General features: G+C 35.7%; 2 protein-coding genes across 2 annotated transcripts; one reads left to right on the top strand and one right to left on the bottom strand.

Annotated features, from left to right (window-relative positions):
* Window positions 1-7039: 7039 nt before the first annotated feature.
* On the bottom strand, window positions 7040-21788 carry LOC108912299 (multidrug resistance-associated protein 7). Its single transcript, XM_018717500.1, has 18 exons — window positions 21661-21788; window positions 20779-21440; window positions 20284-20560; window positions 19455-19733; window positions 19086-19309; window positions 18458-18695; window positions 17884-18152; window positions 14937-15227; window positions 14497-14614; window positions 13387-13809; window positions 12541-13085; window positions 11984-12116; window positions 11752-11925; window positions 10599-10805; window positions 8468-8690; window positions 8223-8414; window positions 7926-8169; window positions 7040-7793 (listed from the first exon to the last, which is right to left on the bottom strand). Exons 2-18 carry the CDS (start codon window positions 21421-21423, stop codon window positions 7551-7553), a joined length of 4725 nt encoding a protein of 1574 aa, XP_018573016.1. The 5' UTR covers window positions 21424-21440; window positions 21661-21788; the 3' UTR covers window positions 7040-7550.
* On the top strand, window positions 21464-23520 carry LOC108912300 (coiled-coil domain-containing protein 97). Its single transcript, XM_018717501.2, has 2 exons — window positions 21464-21704; window positions 22388-23520. The coding sequence occupies exon 2, from the start codon at window positions 22393-22395 to the stop codon at window positions 23452-23454; it is 1062 nt and encodes a 353-aa protein (XP_018573017.1). The 5' UTR covers window positions 21464-21704; window positions 22388-22392; the 3' UTR covers window positions 23455-23520.
* Window positions 23521-27639: the final 4119 nt, after the last annotated feature.

The raw sequence follows: 27639 nt of genomic DNA, 5'->3' as shown, positions 1-27639 counted from the left end.
GTTTTTTTGGGCCAACCTAGTACACATGTTTAGAAAAGAAAAAATATATTTATTTTATAATATTTATGACATTCCTTAGTACTAATTGAGTCATTTTCACTTTATGGCGTCAGTCTGTCATCCTCTGAAATAAGGTTACTGGGTATCGCAAATTTATTTCTGGGGACATCAAATCAGTTAAAAATTATGTACATATTTCGTAAGAATAAATGAAAATATTTCTGTTATGTTCATTTAGATGATAATTTGTTTTTATAATTTAACATGGCAAATGCATAACAAATTATAAAAAAAAAGTTAATCTGACCTAACATAACTTTATGTAGACACAAAGTTAGGTTAGGTCAGGTAAAATTTTATTTATTTAATATACACTTCACTTTTGATGGAACTATCCTTATATCTGGGTTATTTTAAATTGAAACGTTGCTTCTTTGAAAAACAGAAGAATAGAATAAATAATGCATACATCATTCGTGACATACTCGTAAATAATTGCATATTCACTTACTGGTCCACATAATATCAGTAGCTAGTTTCATTCTGCAGAAATTAACCCGATTTTCTTCAAAAATATTCTTCCAATGATTAATCACCATAGCCAGCTGTTGAAATGGCAATATTTCACTTTCAAATACTAATTATGTCGTACAGGATAGTTTCTCTAAGTGTTACGTTCAAGTCAGTCATTTTAAAGCAGTGGAAATGTTTTAATAATGTAGCGAATTTTTATATTTAGCGCACGCCCTTTTGTTGCTATATCGTACTCGTAGTTTTCATTTTTATTTTTAAAACTGATGCTGAAAGATACTTTACGTTCCAAAAAATGCATAAATCAAGTTTTCTGCTAACTTATTCGATTTTTTGATGCGCACGATATAACAGAGGCAGCAGCTTCTTTATCAGTAAGGGTAATTGTGTGCTATTATAACTTTCCTCAGAACGTAGCTCGCCGTTCGCGACCATAAAAGACACAGATTGCAGGCCATAATATTTAATTATTTTCCATTAATTCCGCTGGTAAACCGCAGCTCCATTTCTGTCTATTAACTCATGTATACTTAATCACCACTCGCTGTCAGTACCCAATACAGAGATGTGTAATTATCACACCTAACCCAGATGAGCTTTACATTTTACGGGTTGAAAATTATAGGGATAAACGTTTTACGTTTTAACTTAATATGCAGTACAGGAGTTTTCATAATTTTCCTCGAAAACGTAATCTATCTACTCAGAAAAAAGCTTTGTTAAAAATTATATTATTGCCGTCCTCTATGCTTAAATTAATTATTGGAATGATTTTTTGGTAGTTAAGTAGATCCAACAACGTTTTTGGACCTTATTTCGCTACTTAACTTAAAGACATTTTTACAGAGTAGCACTGTAGGTAGGAATAATCCTGTCAATTATCGAAAATGGTAGATCTGAAGATAAACAGACTCTTGCTGCTCACATCTCTGTTGTTCCAATATCAAACTAAAATTGTGGGAACGGTAGCGGTGATTAAAGGCTCTGTCGCGCTGCTCTCGTCCAATGGTTTGGTATATACCTTAATAACATATCGGAGCCAGCAAAAGGTAGCCATGCAGTTATCAATTTCCTGTGTCTGGACTGAAATTGGCTAGACGCGGATTTTCAGTAGTAAATTTATTTGAGTTATGTAGGAAATTTACAGGTCTGCTTTGAATTAAATTGTTTCCTAGGAGTTATTGAACTGGTGCAGAGCCTGAATGTGAACACAGTGTAGTTAAAATTTATCTTCGCCAGTCGTCCATTTTGCGTGATTGATAGTTTTCAGGATCTATCGACTGAAAACTATTTTTCTGTGCAATAAATAAATTGTTCTTTAAATAACGAGCAATCTTAACTAAGAAAACGAATAACATTAAAGAAGTTTCCACTTATTTTATTGTTTGGCTTCGATTTATTAAATCGTCGTTGTTAAAGGTGCAGAAGGTTTTCTTGGAGTATTTTTCTTAGTAAATTGACACCTCAATTATCATATTCTGTCGACCACGACTTCAGATAGCATACACCCTATATGAACTTTCACTAAACGCATGCCAGGACCTAAGCTAAAACTATTTATATTAAATTGCCTTTATATAAATAACTAGTAGTCCACTGGAGACGTTTAAAGTGAAAATGCCTCTTATCTCGTTCAACTCGCCTCTTGATCTGTTTAACTCCAACAAAACGGCCCATCTGGATTAATTCAAATAGAAGAAAGAACGGCCCTGCCATTCACGGATTCACCGGATGAATAGTGTCCTTTATGAAAACAGTTTTATCTCGATTCGTGTTTGTTTTTTTAACTTATGAGGACTCAGTAAAGATATAATTAGTAGCGACATGTACAGAGTGTTAGCTGGAAAAATAACATGAGGCTACGAATTTTTTTTGTTCCTTTAAAAGACGTGAAACGTAATCAAATGTTCCTCTTAGTGAATTATCCTTTGAATCTTTTTTATAAAAACCTTCTTTATATTCAGAGGCGGAAAAGATAAACAACAACATAAATAAACAATAAGCGAAGACAATAACCACGCTCTCTTGAGCCCTTTCTCGTGGCGAAGATAACTTTCTTTTCTCTATTATTTCAAGCAAACAATTTCACGTAATTCTGTGAAATTATGCGGGGCCAGCGTAAACAATACAGAACAATTACGTCCCGAGTACATACGTTTATAACGAACAAACCAACAACTTCGCAAACAGGATTTTTTTCCCTGTCGGAGATACCCAGCAACTTTAAAGTAGTTCACTGATTACTAGCTAGCGCGAATTAAAATTTTCAGAGACCCGTTGAAGTGTTGTGGAGAGCGGCACGGCAGGATATTCATACGCCGTTCTTAGCCGACTTGAAACTTATTCAAAACCGGCACAATAGCTTTATAAGTGGTTGCAGTATGCAAAATATCCCCTTGCTAACCACTCGAAAACTTCCATTATAGTAGAAAAGGATGTCCATATACTTAGCAGTCCGTTGGATCGGAGGGGAGGCTCGAAATATTTCACTTCGAGGTTTTGTCCCTGCGTTTCACAAACGTTTGCTTTTTTTAATTAGTTTATCGATCGGTTTTTGAATAGAATTATCAAGGAGAATGCCACTAATGCTTTCATCAAACTGTAATCTAAGCCAAAATCCACAGTAACAAGTAATCTAATGTAAGTGAATCAAACAAATTTAATGAAATACTTCACACATTTGTCAGATATGTATAGAAATCTCTTGATTAATGTTAACATCTAAAAAACATTGCGGTAATATTTTTTTCCAATTAGTAGATTTATTTTCAAGCTGCCTACTATATTTTATCATTGTACTCCGACAGGATCTACCAAAACATACCTGTGTCTGTTCAGATACCGTTAATTCAATTACTGCACTATTATAATTGGATTATGAGAGACAATTTCCTCTTATTTTTATAATCAATCAACTATAATCCTATTGAGCTGCCGACAGTATCCGCTTTAACTCCCATAATGAAACCACAGGTGTATTTGTCGACCATATGAAAGAATCGCTTGCAAGCGAGCACTATCAATCAAAACATTTCGACATAGTTTTTAATTTACATCCCTGTTGCATTCAACGTGAAAATCATCATAACCATTAGTCTCCGTAATTCTTTATTTTCTCACTTCCACATCTAACGAATTCCTCTGAAGACTGCTTGAAAATAAAACTCGTCTTGTTAACATCCCATATCCCCAAAATCCCCGAAAAATATTAAACAGTGGTGTATAAATAAAAAGGCACTGCCACGCGTCACACAAACACGTTCTGTTTTTTCTCTTGTCGTGGAGATTCTAAAATGTTTTATATAAAGTACACCGTCGATTGCAGTAGGTACGTTTGTTTACTTGCAACCCAAAATAACTCGTATACACTCAGAAAAGTGCTTGTGTTTATATTTGTGAAATTATTTTAGAGAGCATCTTCAAATATAAGTTCGATGAATTGAATTTAAAATATTACTAATAGTTATTTTTGAGTTTTGGTTGAGAAATAGGTTTCGTTGTGAGTGCCAGCAAGTAAAAAGCCCTTCGGGAATGTAAAAGCATCTCCGCAACTGGAAGATACAAAACGCTAATAAAAAAATTAAAAACATATTTTTTAAACCTTTGAAAAAAGAAAATATCATTTTATTTTGTAAATCTTAGCAAAATATGATTCTAATTTTCAAGAAAGCTCCTTAAAAAAAACGAGAATATAATTTTAAAACTTGTTTAAGATTATTCAATTGACGAATTATAAATGATCTATATCACCACTCTAATTTCCCGACGTCTATTCTGAATGAACCTCGGTTGCATACGCGTAAATAAACATTTTTCCGTGTACCGGTAACGGTGCTCGCTTGGGCCGGACCTAAAAATAGACCGGTAGATTTATCAAGTCGGAGATGGGGTGATTAATTTGGTGGAATCGAGCAGTTGTAGTACAAGTTAATCTAGAAGAACCGGCGTATAACATGACACTAATTATTTCATGAGCACATGAAAGTTTTCAGGTTTACAATGGATTTCCAGCGTCGGGTTACGCCTTTCTCAGTACTAAGTTAGTTTTAGGGCTACCTGCCCATTTCCATTGTAATGTATACCTCCGAAAATTTGTGCGTTTTAAGAGTGGTACACTTTCATGTGTAAAACATATACCTAGTACTTTTTTCCAAAAAAAAATTAAGAATGAAAATAAATATTTATCTTAAATAGTAAGGCTAAAAAAACATATTAGTACGTGCTTTTCAAAGTTTTATCGTATGAAATTTCGAGATGTATCATGTAATAGTGGAACTACGAGACACAGTAATCAATACTGTAAATTTCTATCGCTTTTCAGATTTCAACATCAATACGGTATTGAATAATGTACTGTGATATTATTTTTTAACAAATATGTGGAATTCGCATATTGCTTTGCACATCGTCGCTCTTTGCACATTTATGATACCTGGAGGTATCGATGGAGCAAACAAATCTCAATTAAAATTCAATTACAGTGGTATCGGATTTCGTTTTATTTAACTTTGTTGGAGGTACCTAGAGGTGAATATTCCCGTTATTCTAAATCTCCAGAGTCAAACGGTCATTCGTAGAGGTAGATATGTTGTAACTGTGGGACAAATCGTAAAAGAAAAATCGTCAATATTGCTCTGGCACGCGTTGTTCCAGATTAAAATTTTGAATTTAATAAAGGTTGTTGGTTGATACACACCGGACTTACGGCAGGCGCTTTTTAGTTATGGTTTTAGTCATAGGCGGCGTTAACACGCAATTCCATAGGGGAGAGGAGAATATACAAAATAAAAAAGGTAATAAATATCTCACCTGATTACGGTAGTGACCACTTGTTATTGATAGAATTAAAGAAAATTAACAGGAGTTTAGGAGTAAAAATTTCATTTTCGATTCAATTTGAGGGAACATCAGTCTACAGTTTACAGAAAAGATAAAAGCATATTTAAAATATTTCGAATTTTTTTTCGGAAAACTATAACCACGGAGATATTTGTAATAATGTGATATTTTTTTTAATTTTCATCACCCTGTAGGCTCGAAAATGAAGCATTCTACGTTCTTATGAAAGTTTTTGCTTAAAATCATGTGTTCAATTACCTGATAAAGTTTCACGATTAAATCCTGAAATATTTCACATTCTGCATTGCCACTCATCATGCGTCAAGCATATTTTTAAAATAATTGAAGTTTATTTGTTTTAATATACGCACTTTTGCGACAAATTTCAATTGTAGTAAAATATAAATATTTCGTAATTTTGCCTTAGCAATTCTGCAACACTGTAAAGAAAATTGTTATTGTTTCTGTGATAGGATAGATATTCTTCTTTCTAATAATTTCTTTCTGTTTACTAAGTAAAAAGCTCTTATTCAAGTTATATGTGACAAATATGCCCATCTACCTTAATATTTATTTAAATTAAGTAAAACAACATCAAATTTAGATTATTTTTGTATTACAGTCAAAACTAGTACTAAAGGCCACATTGGCTTACTGTTAGTCCAAGAACTAACTGCACACAAATAGTCCAATTAAATAAGCCTTTAAATCGCAATTTTGGTCAACTTGCAAAAGTTATAACAACTTCACAAAGCGAACTTGATTTTTTATCTTTGTCATAAAACAAAGTTTCTAAAGCAACTTTTTATTATTTTAAATAATTGATCGAATGGCATAGAAAAAAATAGTTTTAGTGTTAAATCATAAAAATTAACGATTAAAAAATTGAAATTGTAATAACTTTTTTATTAAAAATTAAAAAATATGTCTATTCCTCTGAACAGCAAGTTTACATTTTTTATAGTAGATTGAAAAAAAATATATATAAAATTCATTCATTTTTCTGCTTATTATTTTTTTTCTGAAAGCATTCCATAACTTCTAGCCTCCCTAACATGGTACAAGAAAAAGTCAATAGACCATTTTTAATGTAGAATTTTATGCTTTATTATAAGAAACTTTTTTTTCTAGCTCTTACACCTTTTGAAAACCCCTTTCTTTCATCTTTTTTCACCCCTGGCCAGGGGTTGAAAAAAAATTTGTCACTTATTGTTATTATATACCTACCTCAAACTAACTTATATTAAAAATTCAGGCAAGTTGACTAATTTGCGATGTAAAGGCCCATTTAATTGGACTAAAAAGTCTTATTGGATGAGATAAAACGCCAGATACGGCCATTAACGATAATCAGAACTGTTGCTTTAATCTTCATTTTTTAATTATTATCAATGAAAATGTTCGGTTTCTTTACTTACGTGTTTTGTCGTGTTCAAAAAATTTTTTTAACAAATATGTCTTCTTCTTTCCACCACGTCATGAAAAATAAAGTACGACCCTGGAATGTACGATTTACTTTCGGACCTTAGAGCAGAACGTATTTTTTATGGTTGTAATTTTTTTCACTTATAAAAAAATTTAAGAGAATAAACATCGCATTTGTAAAATATTTTATTTCATCATAGATACAAATCGTATTTTCTTTTTAAAAACATTTGACACAATAAAATACAAAAATTATAAATGTTAAGCTTGCTTGATTGAAGTTATTATTTTTTAAATCGTATAAAATGTTTTTTTCTCACTCGATATCCCTTTATACCTTCGCTACTCTACGTCACTGATGCTGAAATATAAATAAATGTTTTCTTCCTAAATATTTCTGTATCTACTTTACAATTAACATTCCTCACTCTAATACTGACTTTTTAAAGCAATTTTGACTTTTTAGGAGAAAAATACTTCTATAATCTCAACACGTATTAAAAACTTTAACGTTTCACAGTAAAATGATAATTATTTGTAATTTAGGTGTATCTGTCTAGTAACTAAAGAGAATTAAATATATTTTTTCTCTTATGGCGAATTGGTAAATTCAACTAGAGGTATCAGCAAGTCATTAATTGCTCAAGAGAGACTATTAAATTTGAGCCATTCTAGGAGAACTATCTTTCAGAACACTCGCGCACCCGATATCAGTCCAACTGAAAAAAATCCGGGACCACACACAGACACACATCTCACTCGTGACTCACTAACTGTGAAAAGTGGGAATTGGCATCGGCGAGAAGGTTCTCCGGGCTGTCAAATTCCACGACTCTACCGTCGCTCATCACCAGCACGCGGTCAGAATCGAAGATGGTTTGCACGCGGTGCGCTATCGTTACGACGGTGCTCTTCCTGAAGGCCGAGCGCAACGTTTGTTGGATAAGTCTGTCTGTCTCGTGGTCCACGTTGGCTGTGGCCTCGTCTATGCAGAGTACCTGAAATGAAAAATGGAGAGTGGGACACGGAATACTCCCATGTCTTACTCTTGGATAAGTGGACAACAAACCCCTCAGAAGGAGAAATTAAAAGTCAAAATTTTGACTTCAAATTGGCCCGATTTTACTTACTTTGGCGTTATGTAGAACAGCTCTAGCCAGACAAATCAGCTGCTTCTGCCCAACAGAAAAATTGGCACCGCTTCCATCCACCTTATTCTCCAGTCCTCCCAAAGCCTGGATAGTTCCCACGAGGTTCACCTTATTCAACGCCGTCCATATTTCGTCTTCACGGAATTCACCCAACGGATCCAAGTTCTCCCTGATGGTACCGTCGAAGAGGAAGGGATCCTGAGGGATGCAAAACATCCTAGACCTAAAAAGAGACGCACTAGCAATAGTCTGAGGTGCATTGCACTTGTTTCTCACCTCAAAGACGCTAAGGATATGCGTCGGATGTCCACAGAATCTATACATATCGACCCAGAGGCAACCTCTACCAATCTGAAGAGGGCCGATATCAAAGAACTCTTCCCCGCTCCGGTCCGTCCGACAACTCCAATCTTCTCGCACGGCCTCGTCTCGAACGACACTCCTTTAAGGGAAGGCGTGAGGTGTTCTCTAAGGAATGAGATTATTTATTTTACACCACCACAATTAAGTTCAATCCTCACCTGTAGCTCAGGACGACGTCGTTGAAAAAGACGACTCCCTGACTGGGCCAGGCGAATGGAGGATCGATCACGAAGTCGGCGCTCTCTGTCGGAATCTCCCTGATGTACTGATTGACACGTTCGACAGCTATCATTTCCCTCTCGGTTTCGGTGAAGGCATTCACAACTCCACTCAAGGCGCCAGTCACCGAAAGGGCGTAGGATATCGCCAGGCCGATCAACCCTGTGAAGGAGAGCGGAGTCAGCGGGATGGATACAAGAGCAAAGATAAAGAACTTCATAGTCAGAAGAAAATGTGTGGTTATATCTATTTTGAAAATCGAACATTTTTTTTCAAAAATTAAAAAAAAATTATTTTGCGGAAACTATTCAACCAATTTTAATGAAATTTGATGTGTTGTTTTATTATACTCTAAAGTTTTTTTTACCAAAATTAGAATGCCCTCGGAGCAATTAAAATATTTAAAAAAATTATCCAAAAAACTTGCTTATTTTGCCTTGTTTTCATCAATTATTGCTAATTTGCAACATCGGTAATAAATTTAAAAACTTTTAAGCAAAATTCTATTCTGAAACTTTTTTCTTCTTCAATATTCTTCAAAAGTGAATAGGTTCCAAGATATAAGTAAAAAACTCAGATAAAATAGGTATTTTTTTTCATTTTTTAAACATTTTTGCAATTTTATTATGTGAGTTGTACTGAAGGTAATCCAGAAAAATTAGCTTGCCCCCTCTTACATCCAAGGAGTGGGATATTTCGACAGATCCGCACTGGTCTAATACAATGAGTCAAGAACAAGCCATTACATTCAAAGAAATAGCAAAAAATCTTTGACAACGAAAATGTGCCTAGATTTGTTCAAATTGTAAGTCTTGTCTATGAATATTCATTACCATTTTTCATTCACTGGATCCTTTCAATGTTCATTTCAAGTCATATATGCACAGCACAATTGCAAACACCTATTTTTATAATCTGCGTATTCAGATAAGTTGCATTTTATACAAAATTCATATAAAATTTCCATAGAATAACTCTGTTGTCTGAGATACTATTCCCGGTTTATTTTCGCAAAGAATTAGCCACCAGTCTACGCAAATGTAAGATCAACATTTGCGGAAGGGTTGCGTAAACTAGCCGGAGTCGGTTCATTAGAGGAAACTTCATCGGTTTCCAGTAGATTCAGCTTTTAATTAAGGCATTATTTAAACGCCAATTAGCTTATGAAGAAGAATAAAACGATATTTACGGCCCGAGATGGGATTAATAAAAAAATTCTTAAGACCCGATGTACACGTAACGATTATTTTATCGCTGTGAGTGACCCCGATGTCCGGCATTTATATTAAACTCGATTTTATTGCGAGGTCGTCCAAACGACGCGACGCTATTGGCCAACGCGACTGGCTTTAATCCTGAAGAGCGTATATAAACATTCCTTGAAAGCGTATACAGTTTGATGTAAAGGTCCTTTAACTGTTTAATGTTTTTTCACCACTGTTTTGTCTGGACTAATAAAATATTTTTTCAGTCTGTCATACGTTAGAAAAATATTAATAATTTAAAATAACAAGGATGTACAAAGCAACCGTTGCCGACAGCGAAATCCCCGTTCTCCTTTTCATTTTATTATATTTAAAATCCGCCTCTCTAATCCTCCCAGTTGAAAGTACACAGAATTAATGGGATTACTCTAATTAATAATGGAACATCACAAAGCAATATTATCGACGACCAACGAAATTTTTCCAAGGATGAACAGCATGACGTCGGCTTTTCGGCAAAGCTCGGCTTACCTTTCACCGGTGTAGTTGTATCTCGTTAACGAGCTAATTTCGAAATGAAAATATAAAAGAGGAAATATCGAATTTAAATTCGCAACCGAACATCCATCTCGTCCGAAGGATAACTCGCAAGGAAAACATTCGTCCTGGAGTACAGTTTGCCTTGTACGACAAAAAAGTTCGGTAAATGAAATGAGAAGAGAAAACATTGTCTTGTGGAAGCTGTATCCGCTCCCAAAACATCGATTTTTTAACACAATCATGTTCCTGTATTTTTTTGTCGTCTGTCAAGTCATATAATTTTTAAATAAACAAATTAAACAAATAAATACAGAGGGTGTGGTACCTGGATCGGCGACGTCGTACTGATGCTGGATCACAGCGATGAAGCTAACACCTGCAACCACAGCCACGCCAATAAACTGCAACCGCAACCCCAGCCACCGCGCAGCAGCTTGACTGGCGAACTGGGCCTTTATGTTCGCGTCCACGTTATCCTCGTTGTCCCGCTTGAACCTCTGGGAAGCCCTCATGGCTCGGATAGTCGTCAGTCCTATAAGAAGATAAGTAGCTAGCAAGTTCCTAGTGGAGCAAACGGTTATTTTCTTTCGTGGCCATATTAAAAATAGCTACGCTAAGCGCTGCATTAGCTATGTTCGCTGTGGTAGCTATGTTCATTGAGATAGCTATGTTCGTCATGTTAGCTACATTCATTGTGATAGCTATGCTGCTTGTTGTTAGCTATGTTCGCTGTGATAGATATGTTCGCGATGATAGCTATGTTCGTTGTTATAGCTATATTCATTGTGATAGCTATACTGCTATGTTGTTAACTATGTTCGTTGTGGTAGCTATGTTCGCTATGATAGCTATGTTCGTAATGTTAGCTATATTCATTGTGACAGTTATGTTATTGTGTTAGTCTTATAATGCGTAATAATAATTTCATGATGTATCAACTCCTCAATTCGCTATGAAATACAGTAAAATAGATCGAATTACATTCAAAATACATCTAAAAACAACAAAACATATCAAAATAGCATTAGAAATATGTCGGAACCTTCTAAAAATTCTTAAATACTCCAAAAACCGCTAAATATGTAAAAAAGTTTCACAAATCTACAAACGTTTCTAAATTCCTCAAAAGACCAAAGGTTAAAAAACAGGGAGTTAAATGGGCGCTAATATAGTGCCGTGTGATCGCAATATTAGCTTCCTTTTAACTTGTATGCGAACATAGCTAGCATAGCGCTCTGTGTAACTGTAGCATCAGATGTTGGACAACTTGCATTGAGTTCCTGTAAGAAAAAAGCGTTTCTTGCTCACTATTTCTAAAAACTAATGTATATTTTTAACCGGAAACGCTGTACGTTGCAATTCCTGCCGCAACAACTCAAATGCCTCCAATTTCACGGCAGTAATCTGGTACAAGTATCCGGTTGCCCGGCAACCGATTTTTCGCCGACTATCGCGCACAGGATTAAGCCTAATCTCACCTTGCAGCGTCTCGTTGAAATGACTGTAGACGGGAGACAGCGTCACGCTCGATATCCTCTTGAGTTCCCTCGAAGTCAACCTGTAGTGGTTCTGGAGCCAGTGATACACCGGTACGAGCGGTATCAGGATCATGCAGATCCAGGGCAAGCCGTATATCGTGATCACCAGGCTTCCTGCAACGTCGACACAGTCTTAAGTGAGATCGCGTCGTTAGTTTGGCGGATTTCTTACCGATTAGGCCGAAGAACTGGGCCAGGAGTACGTTTAGGATGAAGGGCAGACAGTCGTCGACCGTGTAGGTGTCGCTGGAGAATCTGTTCAGGATCCTGCCCGTGGGGGTGATGTCGAAAAACGCGGATTTTGCCTAAAACAAGCTGGTTATGAATATGGCAAAAAATGGTCAATGTTATTGTTGAAAACTTTGGTTAAAAAATGGATTTTGATGAAGAATGGTGCTTTCGGATGCCATAACAAGTTTTGGTGGAGAAAAATTTCCTCGTGGTGTATCATAACCTCAAATATAGTGGAAAACCTGATGTGATGGAGGTAATTTTGAGGAAGGGATCTCGGGATAGCAGTCTGGTTTTTGGTTTAGGTCAGTCACATTTTGTCAGATTGTGTAATTTAAAGAAAATTCCAATTTTATTTCCTTAAAAAGTTGCAGGCCTTAAAAAACATATTTCTGTTTAAATTTTTCAAGATACGATATCACTGTAATTTAGTGAACGTATTTTAGGGGTAGTTGAAGTAGGGTAGGTATTTTTTAAAATATTTTTATTGATTCTTACCTTTATTACGGACTTCAGCAACGACTTATGAACCTTCGTGGCGGCTTTCACTCCTCCATAGGCGAACAGGAACGCCCTGACCAAAGTAAACAGAGTATTCACTGCGGCGAACTCCACGTACACCTTCAAATAAGAATACACGTCGCCGTCGTCCGATCCGAGACCGCCAACCATAAAAAATGCAATATCCACGTCGACGGAGAAGTTTGTCGAGTTCGGACTCTCCTGGTTGGTGACCCAGTGCGCCAGCCACCAGTCCGTCATATTCCTGGATATCTGCATGAAAATTATGGAACACAGGATCGTCAAGCTCAGTATGTGTCCTATGGCCTTCCAGTAAGAGGAGTACACGCTGAACTCTACCCCGCCCATCTCGCTGGTTTCTTGGAATAAGGCGTCCTCTTTGGCGCCGAGGGAATTGTCCTGTTTGATGCTCTCGAGCAGGGAATTTGAGGCGGAAGTCGACGTGGAGTGGATGCTCTCGCCTAGCTCTAAGTCGACGGGTAACGTGTCGTCGATCTGGTAGAGGACGTCGGCCGGCTTTCCTGCGAAGACATGCATTAGCAAAGTATTAGGAATTCGTCTCCTTATACAATGCACCACAGAATTTATATTGAAAATGTTCTATAAATAGTAGAAAAAAGATCTATGTGGATATGGTCTAGACATATTTCTCCAAAGTATATGATAAATTGAAATCATATCGCGTTCAATTTGTACAGTACAGTGACTACAAATCTGATATCAATGCAGTATTAGGCTTGCCCCAGGGTTCGCTACTTGGTCCAAGTTTTCTTATTCTTTTCATCAATGACATCGCTGTAATACAAATAAATATAAACTTACCAATCTTCTTAATCGATCCATCCTCTACTAGCGCTATGGCGTCGGCATATATCAGGTACTGCACGTGGTGGGTGCACAGAATCCTGGTCTTATTCAGCAACAACCCCATGAGGCAGTGCTGGAAGATATGCTTGGCCACCTTCGCGTCCACCGCTGAGAGGATGTCGTCCAGGAGATAGACGGACTTGTCCTGGTAGACGGCGCGCGCTAGCGCCACCCTCGCCTTTTGACCACCGGAAAGCGTCGAGCCGCTCTCCCCCACCACCGTCATGTCCCCGGCTGGCAGCTGTTGGATGTCTTCGGCCAAGCCGCAGGCGAACAGCACGGATCTGTACTTGCTGTCGTCGTAGGGTCGGCCGAAGAGGACGTTGTCCCGGAGGGTGCCGCATTGCAACCAGGGCTGTTGCGTCACCAGGCCGAATCCTTAAAAAATCGTGTTTTTTTATGTTTGGAGACAGTCCAAGAAACTTTTTCCCTTCACATTAAATTTAGATTAAAAAGTTATGGACGAAGAAAGTTGTGGTTTCAAGATTCAAAACGGTCAAAAGTGACGCAAAACTGAAAGAATTATTGGAAAACTGTAACCAAGCTCTCTTTACAGAAAAACTTAATAAAAAAGAATCAGTGGTTTGGAATTGTTTTGTAAACCTGACGAAAGAATTTTTGGGCAATGCCAAAGATCAGAACTACAAAACCTTTTCCTGAAAGTGTCTGAAATGAAAATACGGAACCAAGGTATTTGGGATCCAACCAAATTACTTGTAAGGTTTTAAAATATGTTCACTTTTTAAATGAATATGATGATATGATTTTATTGAAATTAGGTATATAAAACCAACTAATATTGTCAGTTGTTAAAAAAAGTTTTCACTCGTCGATCAGTGTTAACAACTGAATATTTTTCATACATTGTAATATTTCAATTAAAAAACGCGACAGCGCCAAATTATCTCCACAACGATCCCATGCGTTTTTCAACGTACGTAGGTACAGACGCAACAATATATTATGTATATTCAGTGTCCCGACATTCAATGCGTCGAACAAAAAGCAGTCATTTTTATCTCCCCACCCGTACACAATGAACACCTATCCGGTAATGCAACTCACCTGACTCAATCTGGTTAATTGCGATCTCCCCCGACACGATCGGGAGCTCGCCCAAAATTGCCGATAAAAACGATGACTTTCCGCTACCTACTGGCCCGATGATCCCCACGAATTCACCCTGGAATAAATTTTATTATACAGACAAAATGCGATGGCGTAAATTAGTTTAAAACATATTAAAATTTGAAAAATACGTTTCCTTTGTCATAAGTATTAATGAACAAGGTAAATATCAATATTTATTTGTCGTTTTATGTTTAATAATTTTTGGAAACCTCTAAAATGGTACGCCTATGGAAACGCATTCTCCGCAATCCCTACTCGTAGCACGGTCTAGAATGAGCGACTGCCTATTTTGGACTTGACGCAAAAAAAATAAATTTTGCTTTCAACGAAGAAGTAATTAAATCAGCATTTGCTGCGGCTCGCGCACCACTTACCTTTCTGATTTTGAAATTGAGACGGTGCAGTCTGAAACCGCCGTCTTCGCCCTCCTCGACGATGTGACTCTCAAAGCTTTTCCTTTTGTCTATCGTCAGCGCGGACCTTTTGCCTTTACCTTTCCCTTTGACGGAAGTTTTCTCGTTTAATGCGTGCAGCCGCATTTTCTCCGCCCTGCTTAATTCCTTGCCCCAATCGAAGCCGCCCTCCCTGATTACGATCTCCGTGTTGTCGTCGCACTCGTCGAGCAGCCTCCTGCTGTAGAAGTGTTCCAGGTCCAGGTCTGGAATCTGGAGGTCCGACATGTCATAAATGCGATTCGAAAGGTACTTAAAATTTAATTGTGGGTGTAAAGATCGATGTCGACATATAAACTCAGCAAAAAAAATTCCAAATTTTTTTAGTGATTTTTGGCTGTAACTTCAGGAATATATCGAAGAGAAAATTCAGTCTTGAAAAAAAATCAAATTCTTCAAAATTTTTTTAAAATTTATTTACGATATCTTTTTTACATTGAATATTTCAATTGAGCTAAAAAAAATCTACAAACATTGCTACTTTTCCCAATAATCGCAAAGTAGTCGTCGATTTTCCAAAACAGCAGAAAAAGTAATTTTTTTAACTTTTTCAAGTTAATACCGAGTACAAAATTATTTTTTCCTCAAACATACCAAAACGTCCTTGAGGAGGATTAATTCAGGTTTCTAAAACCCACCTTCCGTTCATTAGTTCATGAGATATCGATGATAAAAAAAAAGTGACCCTTCACTTATTAGCCGATATCTCAATGAGAAATAATTGTACAGAAAATAAAAAAAAAATTGAAGCTGATGAAGCAGGCTAAATGACCCTGGCATTGATTAAGCCAGAAAAAAAATTTTTGAACCCGTGTGATGTTTTGAAAAAACAAAAATTGTAAAATTTTCTTTTGAAGAAAGTGATGCTCTAAAAAAAATTTCTTCTCAAGATTTCAAAACTAGAATATTCAAGCTTTAAGATGCTTTATTTTTTTTTCGAAACGACCATTATTCACAAAGTTACAACCTTTCAAAAATCGCTAGAAAAAAATTTGGAAATTTTTCTGCTTCTTTAAATTTTTTGCTGAGTGTATCTAAATTAAGTAGTTCAATTCTCGTATTGACCTTACGAGAAAATTACTACACTTATATTAAAATTGTAAATTTTAATCGTTTGCTAGGTACATAATTGTAGAATATACGCGTACGTATTAGGGAGGCCCAAAAAAAACGAATTTTTTTTTTTTCATGTCTTGTGAAAATATGTTAGTTTATCATGTTTTAAGAGCCCCCTCAAAAAATCAGCTCAAAAAAATGTTTTTGGAGGTCGGTCAAGATTTTTAAAAATTTCCAAAATCGTCAAAAATTGAATTCTTTTTTTATTTTTTTTTCTTGTTATTGTATCATTTTCTAGGTTGAAAAAATATCGATTCTGAAAATTTCAAATCGATATTTTAATTTCTAAAGGCCACTCATAATTATTTTAACTTTAAAAGTAGTGTACCTAAAATGTTTTCGAGCGACCTCTAAGAATAAATATCAACGAACTAATTATTTTTTATTGAATTTGATGAACAAAAGAATAGAAATAAATCAGGAGACATTTAAAAAATTTTTCGAGGCAAAATTTACTACCGGACTGTGAGTATCAAATATTTATAATTTTTTAATTTTTTAAAATTTAAGTGTGTCGTGATTTATTTCTATTCTTTTGTTCATCAAATTCAATAAAAAAAATAATTAGTTCGTTGATATTTATTATTTAGGTACACTACTTTGAAAGTTATAATAATTATGAGTGACCTTTAGAAATTAAAATATCGATTTGAAATTTTCAGAATCGAGATTTTTTCAACCTAAAAAATGATATAATAACGAGAAAAAAATAAAAAAAAAAATCAATTTTTGACAAATTTGGAATTCTTTAAAATCTTGAGGGACCTCTAAAAAAATTTTTTTTGACCTGATAATTTGAGGGGACTCTTAAAACATGACAAACTAACATATTTTCACAAGAGACACGAAAAAACAAAATTCATTTTTTTGGGCCATCCTAATACGTATACTCTTTTGTTACAATTGTTATGTCTATTGGTGTGGATTGTAACTTGTTACAATTGACATTTTCAATTGAATTACTAACAAGTATTAATTTTCTTTGTTATTCAGATTGTTAATTGAAATGATTTGGACACTGCCTAGGCAAACAAATAGAATAGACTTCGTTAATATACCTTTTAAGAAACAGAAAGAGAAATTATATTGGGGCCTGTTACAATTTCACATTATATTGACAGGAAACCAAAATTTGTAACAAATGAGGACGCTAATTAAACTTAGATTTGATAAGCATGAGTGATCAAATTTACCGGAAAATATTCCAGTATTTTAGGTTTCAAGATAATTATTGTAGTTCTTGTTACAATTAACACTAATCTCTGTTACAACTCGTAATTATTAAGTTTCTTTTCAATTATGACGTAAATCATGTCGGATCCAAAGGCAGTTTGAAAAATAGTACCATTCCATGCTACCCGCTTCTCTGGTGACATACAATAGTTGATATCGATGCGAAATTAATTTTGGATTCGCCAAATGACTGTATTCCCTGGATGAATTAATATCACGGCAATAAATACATGTCATATAATTGGTAAACGCTGTGAATGGACCCGAACTGACTCGTATTAGCGATTAATTTATATCTAGCAGTAAGATTAAAATTTACGCAGGATTAAATGACCGCATTGCTGCACATACATCGCGTTTATGCCTCGCTTTGGTATTAACAAGAAAAAATGAATAAATGGAGCTAATTTCAAGGATAATAAATCGGTAATTTGGAAGAGCAATGGCTTCTTCAGGATTTAAAGACAATAATTAATAATTTAAACAACAAAGAGTAGAGTAAAAAAATCGATTCACTTACATCCAACAGCCTCTGTATCCTCTTCACGGACACCCACGCCTCGGCCATGCCGTTAAGCACCCAGGGAAAGGCGTTCAAGGGGCTTATCAGCATGTTCAGCAGGGCCATCCCCGTGAAGACGGTGGCGGCGGATAGTTTGTTGCCCAACAGCACGTAGGTGCCGAAAGTGAGGATGGATATAACGACAGGAGTTGTTGCCCAGAAGTACACGCAGAGGGCGTCCAAGTACTTCCTGCCCTTTAGGTACTTCAGTTCTTGATCCCTCAGTTCTGGAGGAAATGCGAGGTTAGCCAATCAAAATGCTTAGAAGACCCGATAATTGAGTAGAAAAGTTGTATCGGTAAACAATGAAAAAAAATATAGCTACATCTGTTAACAATTTGACAAACTGTATTTTTTTGACAGAATCAATAATATTATTTCCGTAACATTGAAAAAACGGAAATGAGAAAATATACTTCAGTTCAGGATTTACTTTAAATTTAAATCAGAAAACTGTTTCCTTGTTTCTCGTTCACTATTTTACGTTCGAAACATAAGTTTTTTTGCTGTTCTATCGGGATAGCGTACTTACTGGTTACCAGCCGTATAAAGTGTTGCTCCCAGACGTATAATTTTATGGCCTTAATACCCCTCAAAACTTCGGTAATTAGCCTAACCCTGGCGTCCTTGTGTTCCATAAGTTTCGTGCTTAATTGGCCTATTTTGCTCGCTATTAGCTTATTTACTGGGATAAGTATTACGCTAAAAACTACGCCGGCTAGGAAGGATATCCCCAGCTGGCTGTAGAGCAGGAACAGAGTCACGGCAAGCTGAAAATACAACGCTTATAATGCTAGAAACAAGCGAAAAATTATAGCGACTCGAACACCGCATGGAAACGAAACAGTGGTAAATGTAACTTAACACTGGACTTTGTCATAAAGTCTCCATAACCTTAGTATAAATATTTAAAATTATATGACATTAGTCTCTATATTTTATGTGTAGGATTGTTTAAAAATAAGTTTTACTATGTAATTAATTTTAAAATACTTGCCGAAATTAATAAACAACTTCATTTACGATTGAAGACCTATACCACTAGCAATGACGTCACTAGGCGATGTCGTGCCGGATGTGAGGCTTTGCATTAAAAGTATCAATGATTTTGCAGCGTTTTAAACAATCTGTTGTTGGTAATAACATTCTCTCTTGCTTACCTGGAAGGGAATGCTCCACAAGGCGTGAAAACTGGGACAGGAGTTCACGATCCGATCGGTGTCCGTCGACATAAAGTTAACTATTTCCCCTACCGTGAAATGGCCGTTCAAGACAGTCGAGCTCACGGTTAGAGTCTTGCGGTAAATGGTCGTGACCAAAGCACCCCTCATCCTCAGGCCCACAAGGGCCATTTGGAAATTGAAGTGGGAGTCGCACAGGGATGCTGAAAAATATCGTTTTTGTAGTTACAAAAACCGAATTTTATATAATTAATTAATATTTTTAATGATCAATTTGTCACATCTAAATTCATTTAAATCTGCAGGCCCTAAAATACATATTTCAGAAATGCTGCGCTCTTTACTTACATACGACGGTGGTACTCATAAGCCCAGCGGCGTAGATATACCCCCATTCTACGTCCTCGGACTTGTCCTCGATAAATCCCACCAACCTGTTTAAGAGCATGGGCCCAGCGAAGGCCGCACAATCCGCTACGAACTTCAAGATGCCTACGCTGTAGAACTGGACCCAGAAACAGCGATGCAGGGCCATGAAAAGAGTGGTCTTGTTCTTTCCGGTTCCTGCGAACGAGACGTCTACGGACGTCGGCGTCGAGGCGGATGATATGGTGGATGGTAGGTCTTCTACGAGATGGAGAATAAATAAGAAGTATGTTTGTATTTTTCTTGCAGCATCGCGAGGTATTTTTGTGAAAAATAAAAATATACTTCTAAATGCATCAAAAAGCATCGGAAATACTTGAAAAACTTTCCAGTCGACCCTGGCAGACTGCGAATTTTGAGGCCAGCGTCAGAGCTGATACCGTACCGAAGCTCGCTCAGGTTTCAACGCGCTCCCGTTAGAGATGCGATCGAACGTCGACCTTGACCACTTGTAATTATATAACCAGGTTTCTTATTTCGAAAAAAAGAGAGCCATGTTTCTTTGCACGCGTTTCATTGATAGTACTTGGTTGTGTTTCATGTTTCAATTCAATATTAGGAACAGTTAAAAATTTAGAACACTTATATAAAATATTAGATAGTTTTTCTTGTCGTCGACAGAATACGTCCTCTGTGTACATTTTATTGATCCTAACAATTAAAATCTGTTACGTCCCGCACTAAAGGGACCAATTCAACCCCTCATCCCTATTTTTACTGACCTGTAACTACACACATACAAAATAAATACCTGCTGAATTGCTCTCGCGTCCCTTCCCTCGACTCAAGTGCTTGGACAATTTGGCGCTTATTAATCCGCAATTGAGGGACATGGGTAGGTCGTAGAGATCGTCCGAATTGCTTATCTTTCCCTGCAGACCCTTCTCCATCATGGGATTCACCCAGTAAAACAACAACTTGGAGAACCAATTGGCTTCCTCCATGGCCACCCCCAGGTAAGTGGGGTCGCCCTCTTCGGTGAAGCGCACGTAGGCATTGCTGGTCAGAAGGGGCTGGTTCTCGCCGATCTGCGAATGTCGGTGGAAAATATTATTTTAATCAATAATTAATTTCTTTAATACAACAAAAAGATTAAATAGTATTTTATTAATCTCTAGCCACCAGTGGCGTTACCAGAAGTTGGGAGGAAAGAGAATATAATTTTTCTGGGAGTCATGATATTGTTATATATAATTTTTAAACTTAGCTATAAACCAGTGCTTGGTGAGAACAATTTTTTGATTACCTCTGTATATCTGTTGGAGAAATTGAAGTAAGTGCTGCTACCTTCACTTGGGATGAGAGTCAAGGCATATCCTATGTGTGCTATCAAATAACAAATACTAAAGCCGTAGGCCAAGCAAATACTGTAGTTGGCCTGGATCGAGTAACTGTAAAGAAGGTAATGGCTTCTGAACGATATAACAGTCAAAGCCAGCATCAAAGACCAAACAATGCACATATAAATAGGCCCTCTAGGACTCTTACCAAGCCTCTTCCTCAAACCCATGGTATAACCCAAATGCGTGAACCAGGTTATTCCTTGCACCGCGCTGAGGAAGAACGATATTTTATTTATTTGTGCTTGTCCTTTGTTTATGTCTATGTATATCTGTATGAGGGGCAGGAAGGCTAGGCAAAGGACAATGACGCATCGGATATTAATGGCTATCAGTTGGATTCTACCTCTGGTGACAAAACCCTCGTGTCTACCGAAGTAATACGCTGACGATATCGCTAGCATGGCTAAAACAGGAATGTCGAGGCATAGTTGCTGGAAGCAAATACCCAAGTCGTGGCGTTGTGGCGCCCATATTTTGAATTCCTCGCCGCAAAGATCCACCCAATTCCAGCGCCACTGCGGCGAGCTGTGCAAGCTTACGTTCGCCATTTTGTTGAAGTAGGTACCTGTAAAAGGTGACAGTTGTTTTGACTTTAGACAGAGATTAGTAAAGAATGCAATTTAAATAATATTGAAATGTAAGTCAGTGTTAATTGCTACAATTACTGTGTACACAAACTTTGTTATAAACGGAATTATGAAATTGAAAATATAAAACATTCAATCAAATGTGCAAATTAATTTTTTCTACAGATGTTTATTTGTTGAAATATTCAAGATACTTACTGCAGAACTGGTAAATAACTTCCGTGTAACATACGACGGTTGCGGTAAGTATAAATTATATTATTGCGCTAATCAAATATCACAAATATGTAAAAATTTAGTAGTATCACAGTGCATTGTTAGGTTAAATGATTCACTAAGGCTTAGAAGTGTTCATAACAGTTGTTGCAATTGTTTGCACGTTGATTCGGTACAGTTCTCTGTAAACGCGTCATTTTAATTCATACTACGAACTGTAAGATGGCGCCAGATGTATCATTCTGATGCTCAGATATACATACGTGTTGTCTAATGCCTCTGGTATTGATTAAAGATAAAATACTACAGTGTGTGTCACTGAAAATAAAAATAAAACTGACTTTCTTCATATGGGACGAGAAAAAAATTACTATTATTATTATTTATAGACCATCTTTGTTATATGCACTGTGGTATAGTCTCGATTAAATCATGATGTGTCAGAACGAAAAAAAAACAAATGACCAATAAAAATAGTGTTAGCGAAGGTCATGGAGTAAACCTGTTTAATATAATTATAAATGTTGATAAGTTTTTACGATATGCAGTGCAATATCAGTAAAATAATCCGTTTATATTCAAAATAGCGGAATATTTTTTATATTTAAGAGTAAAGTACGTGACTTATTAAAATTATGAGGAAATTATACCTATAAAATATGTTACAAATTGAAATTGGCGTTCTATACGTTGCAATTAATTGTTCCAGGAACAATGACCATGGAAGTGGAGTTTAATGCGAATTCTTCGGAAGAAGCCTCGGAAGGGAAAGAAGGACAGAATATGGCGATAGACGACGAGAAAAATAATATAATAAGCTTCCTGACACACAACGAAAGCATCTGTTTCAAAAGCCAACAGAAGTGGGAGGCTGATTTGACCGTTAAAGAAAAATCAGACATCGCCTTAAATATTTTCGACAACAGCAAACTGAATTTCTTGATGCGGTTCGGAAAATATCTAAAACGCGAACATCTAGAATATTTTGAACAGTTTACACAAAACTACGAGCCCGACAATGAGGAAATAGATTTAGTTCTCAAAGACTTGTACAGAAATGTCTCTGAAAGTGCACATCATGTCGACGTGAAGAACAGAAGATACGCTGCGCTTTTGCAAATGATAGCTGAAGATTCCTATTTTTCCGAAATTGAAATGATGAAGAGAAACCCTTTGCTCTACGAACAACTTGTAGGGCAATACCTCACCGTTCAAGAAAAGAAAGAGAGAGACAAGTATAAAATGGACGAGGAGGTAACTTTTGTGAAGATCCTCATGGAAGGTATTGAACGAGATAATGCTGAAATAGTAAGGAAAAACGAAGAAGAAAAAGAGGATAACCAAATGGAAGAAGAGGACGATACCTCAGACGAGGACTCAGCCAGGTCGCTGAGCCCTGTACCTTCTACCTCGAGATGGGGGGAATTTGAAGAGGATAAAACTCACAGGCCAAAGCCAAAAAGTAAAGCTCCTGCTATAACGGCACAAGAACGGCTGCTGTTAAAGCAAGAATTCATAACCACGATGTACCAAAACTTTCTAGATGGGAAGGATGAAGATTTTAATTACGACACTGTGGACAACAATTCTTCCTTCGATAATATTAACGAGATAGACCACGACGAGGAAGATAAGTACTTCGCCTCGGAGGACCCGGAAGTGATTGACACGAAGGATAAGGACGAAAGTTCTGAGGACGAGTTGGACATATACATGAGCGCGTTGAATCAGCATCCGGCTGTTACTCAGTTGGCACAGGATCTGAAAAATCTTTAACGTGAAGATTTGTTTGTTGTCAAGTTTCATTGATGGACTGTAATATAAAGAAAGTTTTATAAAATACTTCCGTGACTATTATTTATTATTTAATTTTCTAGGGCATTATTTGATTCCAATTCACTCTTTTATTTGGCGGCATATTGCCCAAAAAAATTACTGGGACTAAAGCTGTTCTTGAAAATATGGACAAACCTGTTTTCTTGGCTTATAGATTTTTTTAAGAGACGAGTCTGCCGTTCAGCTGTCTAGTTAAAATAGACAATCATTAAAACTTGTTTCTTTCAAATTGCTCCATAAAACTGGACACAGTACACCCTTAAGACTGATCTTCAGATATAAAAACTCCAGTGTTTTTCGTCCGGTAATGTTCAGCGAAATCCACCTCCTCGTCGGTTGGGTCTAATCAGGTTAATAGGTAATTAGAGTAAGAACTAAGAAGCTACCGCGAATAGTTTGTACATATTTAGGGAACAATTACAAGTTTCTCGCCACCGTTGGCGGACTGTTTATGGGGTATGAAGAGCACCGTGTGATTTTATCAAACGCGACACAAAGGCAGAAGTGAAATTATGAAAGTCCATCTATGACGTGCCGGCCGATCGATGGTAATTGTCTTCGCCCGTTCGTGACTTATGTACCGATTAGAAAATAATACGTCCTGGCCAGTGGCGCGGCTAGAGGATTCTAATCGTAAAATGTAGACGTAAAATATAAAGGTTGATCCAGATTTTATTCCAGGTACTGTTACAATTAGAAAAAAAATCGTTCTGGATATTTGTAGTAGAATCATTAGATCTGATTTTTTAATTTTAAGTGAATCGAAGATAATTGATTCTACAAAAACATATTCTGGAGACAGTATTTCAGAAAATGATATTCTTTTTTTTTCTAATTTCGACACCCTGTATCTCACCCACGTTCATATAAAATCTTTTACTTAAAATAATTTGTTTAACACAACATTTAAGTAATGTTATTTGATTTTTTCTTTGCTCGCTGATCATTTTCTTATTACTTTGAAAAATAATTGTTGATTTTTAACACAAGAACAGTTATATCAAAATTTTGTACGCACTCCACTGGACTGTTTACGGTTTATTTAGAAAGTGTATCCAAAATATGAGCTTTTATATGCAAAGTCGCGTCCAGTGCCTGTTATGGACAAGCAAGTGAAATTTTCGCTACACATTACACAAAACTGAAACAAAAGTATTTTTTTTAATAGGGGTTCTTACTAACATGTCCATTGTACCATCTCATCTTGCATACAAATGAAAATGAAAAAAAACGGGAAAACATATTGTATTTCATTTAATAATTAGAAAACAAATAAACTTTCTATACTCGATTTTATAAATATAAAAACATTTTTTTTCATGTTTTTCGATTGCAAATGATATTACAATATTCGGTTTGTTATTTGCACGGACGCTTTTTTTCTTGTAAGTATTTGTATTTTTGCTTCCCAACTCACATAAAAAGTGAATTCTCAACAAGTTTTCTATTACAATCATGCGCATTTACATCAAATCTGATTTTTTTTATTGTTCCTGGAAATAGTATTAATTGCCCTGTAGATTCGATTCCTTATCTAACGTACGTCGCTGCTAATTATTATTATTGCCTACCTTTCATTAAAAAGTTTAAAATTCCATTAAATATTTCCGCAACAAATCATTATTTTTTTGGTAATTCGGAACGTAATGATATATGCCGTACATTAATTTTAACTAGGTGATAAAAATTAGAACTAAATCATTTTGACACATATAAAAAGTTGGCTCGTTATATTTCGCACAAGTTGATGCTAATTAAAAAAGAATATGAATAAACGTATTTTTCTTTATAATTATCGGTTTCCTTAGTAAAGTGGATATATCAAGGTTTAGGAAATGGACTAGATGATGTAGGCATTTTTTACGTCTGTGTGATTCATCTGCAGATCTAGATCACTAATTATTTAACATCTCGGATGGTTTAGATCGATATCGTCAAGTGGAGATACTGTACACTGTACCTACTTTTGAGCCCTAGAGAGAAGCTATAAATATTTCAAGTATAAAAGCTTTTTAAATCCAAAACGTCGGTAAATTTCACACGTATTTTTATTTTAGATAAACTAACCGAAACTGGTAAATAATACAGTTAAATCTCTGCCTATAGATAATCCAAAGATACCTTGACCTACAGTCTAGCCGCCTATACGTCTATTGGTTCGGTTCTAAATTGGTCCTAATCTCATCCTTATGAATGGACCAGCGCTTCGTTTAACGTTTCACTTAATATTTCAACTTCTACGTATACTTTTCAAGCATATGCGTTTGTCAACTACGACTTTCTCCACTAAATTTGTATTACATATCCCACATTCTTACCGAGAACCCCTGGTGAATATTTAATGCTGTAGCCCGGCTATCCATTAGGAAAAACGGTTTCTCTTATAGTTGGCAGTATCGTATCCAGAGCACGAAATGTTACGGAAAGAGGAAAAGATGTTTTTATTCGAGGATATTCGTAAGTGGACCTGAATAACGCATCGGTTATGTGTTTAGTTTCTTCAATTTTCTCAAGATCTTTGGAAAACAAAGTTATAATTTTATTAATATGCACAGTAGATGTTAAACAATAATATATCCTTCAGGCCTTTTCAAAATATCATTTATGTAGGAAGAAATAGGTAAAAATATGTCAGGTAATTCCGTGAGTACCTAAAATACAGGGTGATTCACAAATGAGGACCAAAAATGAAACCTCGTATTCTCTGTTGAATTTTAAGGAGAGTCTTTCCTATAAAGTTTTTATCTAGGATGCTTCGTTAAAAAGATATAGGGTGTTATAAAATATTTTTTAATTTTTTTAAATAATTTAAAAACTAATCAATGAAATAATTTGAAATTGGGCACATATTATATTTATGTAAATATTATCCAAAATCTGAAGTCTTTTCCTAAAATGTACATACTGCAGTGGCGGAGGCACAGGGTATCGGTGGCATATTTTTATAAATAAATAGAACGCCACTGCTTTACGGTAACAACCATGATATTTTCGAACTCGTCTTTCAGTTTTCTACAAATTACTACTCTCTTATGTTTTTCGAAAAAAGCCCGATTTTCGAGTAAAACTTAAAAAACGAACTAAGAACACACTTCGATATTCGAATATACCTAATGCTTTTTAAAATTAGATAGTGGGCTGCGATAATAACTTTGACATTCTGAGCAGTTAGAAAAACTAATAAATAATGCTCTTCATCAGATTCAACAACAATACATTTCGAACAAATTACATTTTCGTTACTAAAAATATGTCGGGCCTGTGTTCGTGGAAATGGTGGTATTTTTGAGCTTGTACTCAATTAAAATCATTAAGGTGGCCATATTCCCGGCCGAGAAATAGTGAAATTTCTGGCGTTTTTAGGTACTGAAATCTTTGAAAGTAAAACGTGTAGAACAAAAGTAAGCACAAAAATAAAATCCTTGATGTTTTGTTTATTCATTGTTACCATTTAAATTTACTCAAATAAAATAAGAACTAAAAAAAAAGCGTTTGTAAAACATGCGTTTGCTGTTATTCTAACCCCACATTTTAAGAATTATTTTCACGTACTTATAAATAAAAGTAAACAATTTTATATGTAGGACTAAGCAAGTAAATGTTATAAGAATATTTACATGTGGAATTATATATAAAAAAGTTAGTATTTTCGAAGATTTCAGTACCTAAAACCTTGATGGTTTGATCGTTTTTTGCACCTGTTTATTCGTTTTACTGCGGCGTCTTTGAAAATAACCAGATGGCATGACATAACATTCCTATTATTTGATAAGCTTTAGATTATTCAGTTATTAAATGTTTGAAATTATTTGTCTTTGCGGAAAACACTATTTAAAGAATATGGGGCCCTTTATTAATTTCTTTGTTCGAACAAATAACCGAATGATTAGTGCTTGCCAGGTCATTTAAGTAACAGTGTTTTCAATTGATTTTTTAAGTTTTACTCGAAAATCAGGCTTTTTTCGAATACAGTAATTTGTAGAAAATTGAAAGACGGATCCGAAAATATCATGGTTGTTACCGTAAATGTAAATTTTGGGAAAAGCCCTCAGATTTTAGACAATGTTTACATAAATACATGTGCCAATTTCGAATTATTTCACTTACTAGTTTTTAAGTTATTTA

Source organism: Anoplophora glabripennis, unplaced genomic scaffold (genome assembly GCF_000390285.2).
Source record: "Anoplophora glabripennis isolate ALB-LARVAE unplaced genomic scaffold, Agla_2.0 scaffold183, whole genome shotgun sequence".
Lineage (NCBI taxonomy): Eukaryota > Metazoa > Arthropoda > Insecta > Coleoptera > Cerambycidae > Anoplophora > Anoplophora glabripennis.
Note: the sequence above shows the minus strand (reverse complement) of the source record. Positions and strands in the feature narration are given on the sequence as shown.

Coding starts and splice junctions, on each gene's coding strand:
- LOC108912300 (XM_018717501.2), top strand. CDS start 22,393: ATGACCATGGAAGTGGAGTTTAATGCGAATTCTTCGGAAGAAGCCTCG.
- LOC108912299 (XM_018717500.1), bottom strand. CDS start 21,423: ATGGCGAACGTAAGCTTGCACAGCTCGCCGCAGTGGCGCTGGAATTGG. Junction 14,615..14,936: donor TCAATTTCAAAATCAGAAAG/GTAAGTGGTGCG, acceptor AATTTATTCCAG/GGTGAATTCGTGGGGATCAT. Junction 11,926..11,983: donor CCAGTTCTTCGGCCTAATCG/GTAAGAAATCCG, acceptor TCGACGTTGCAG/GAAGCCTGGTGATCACGATA.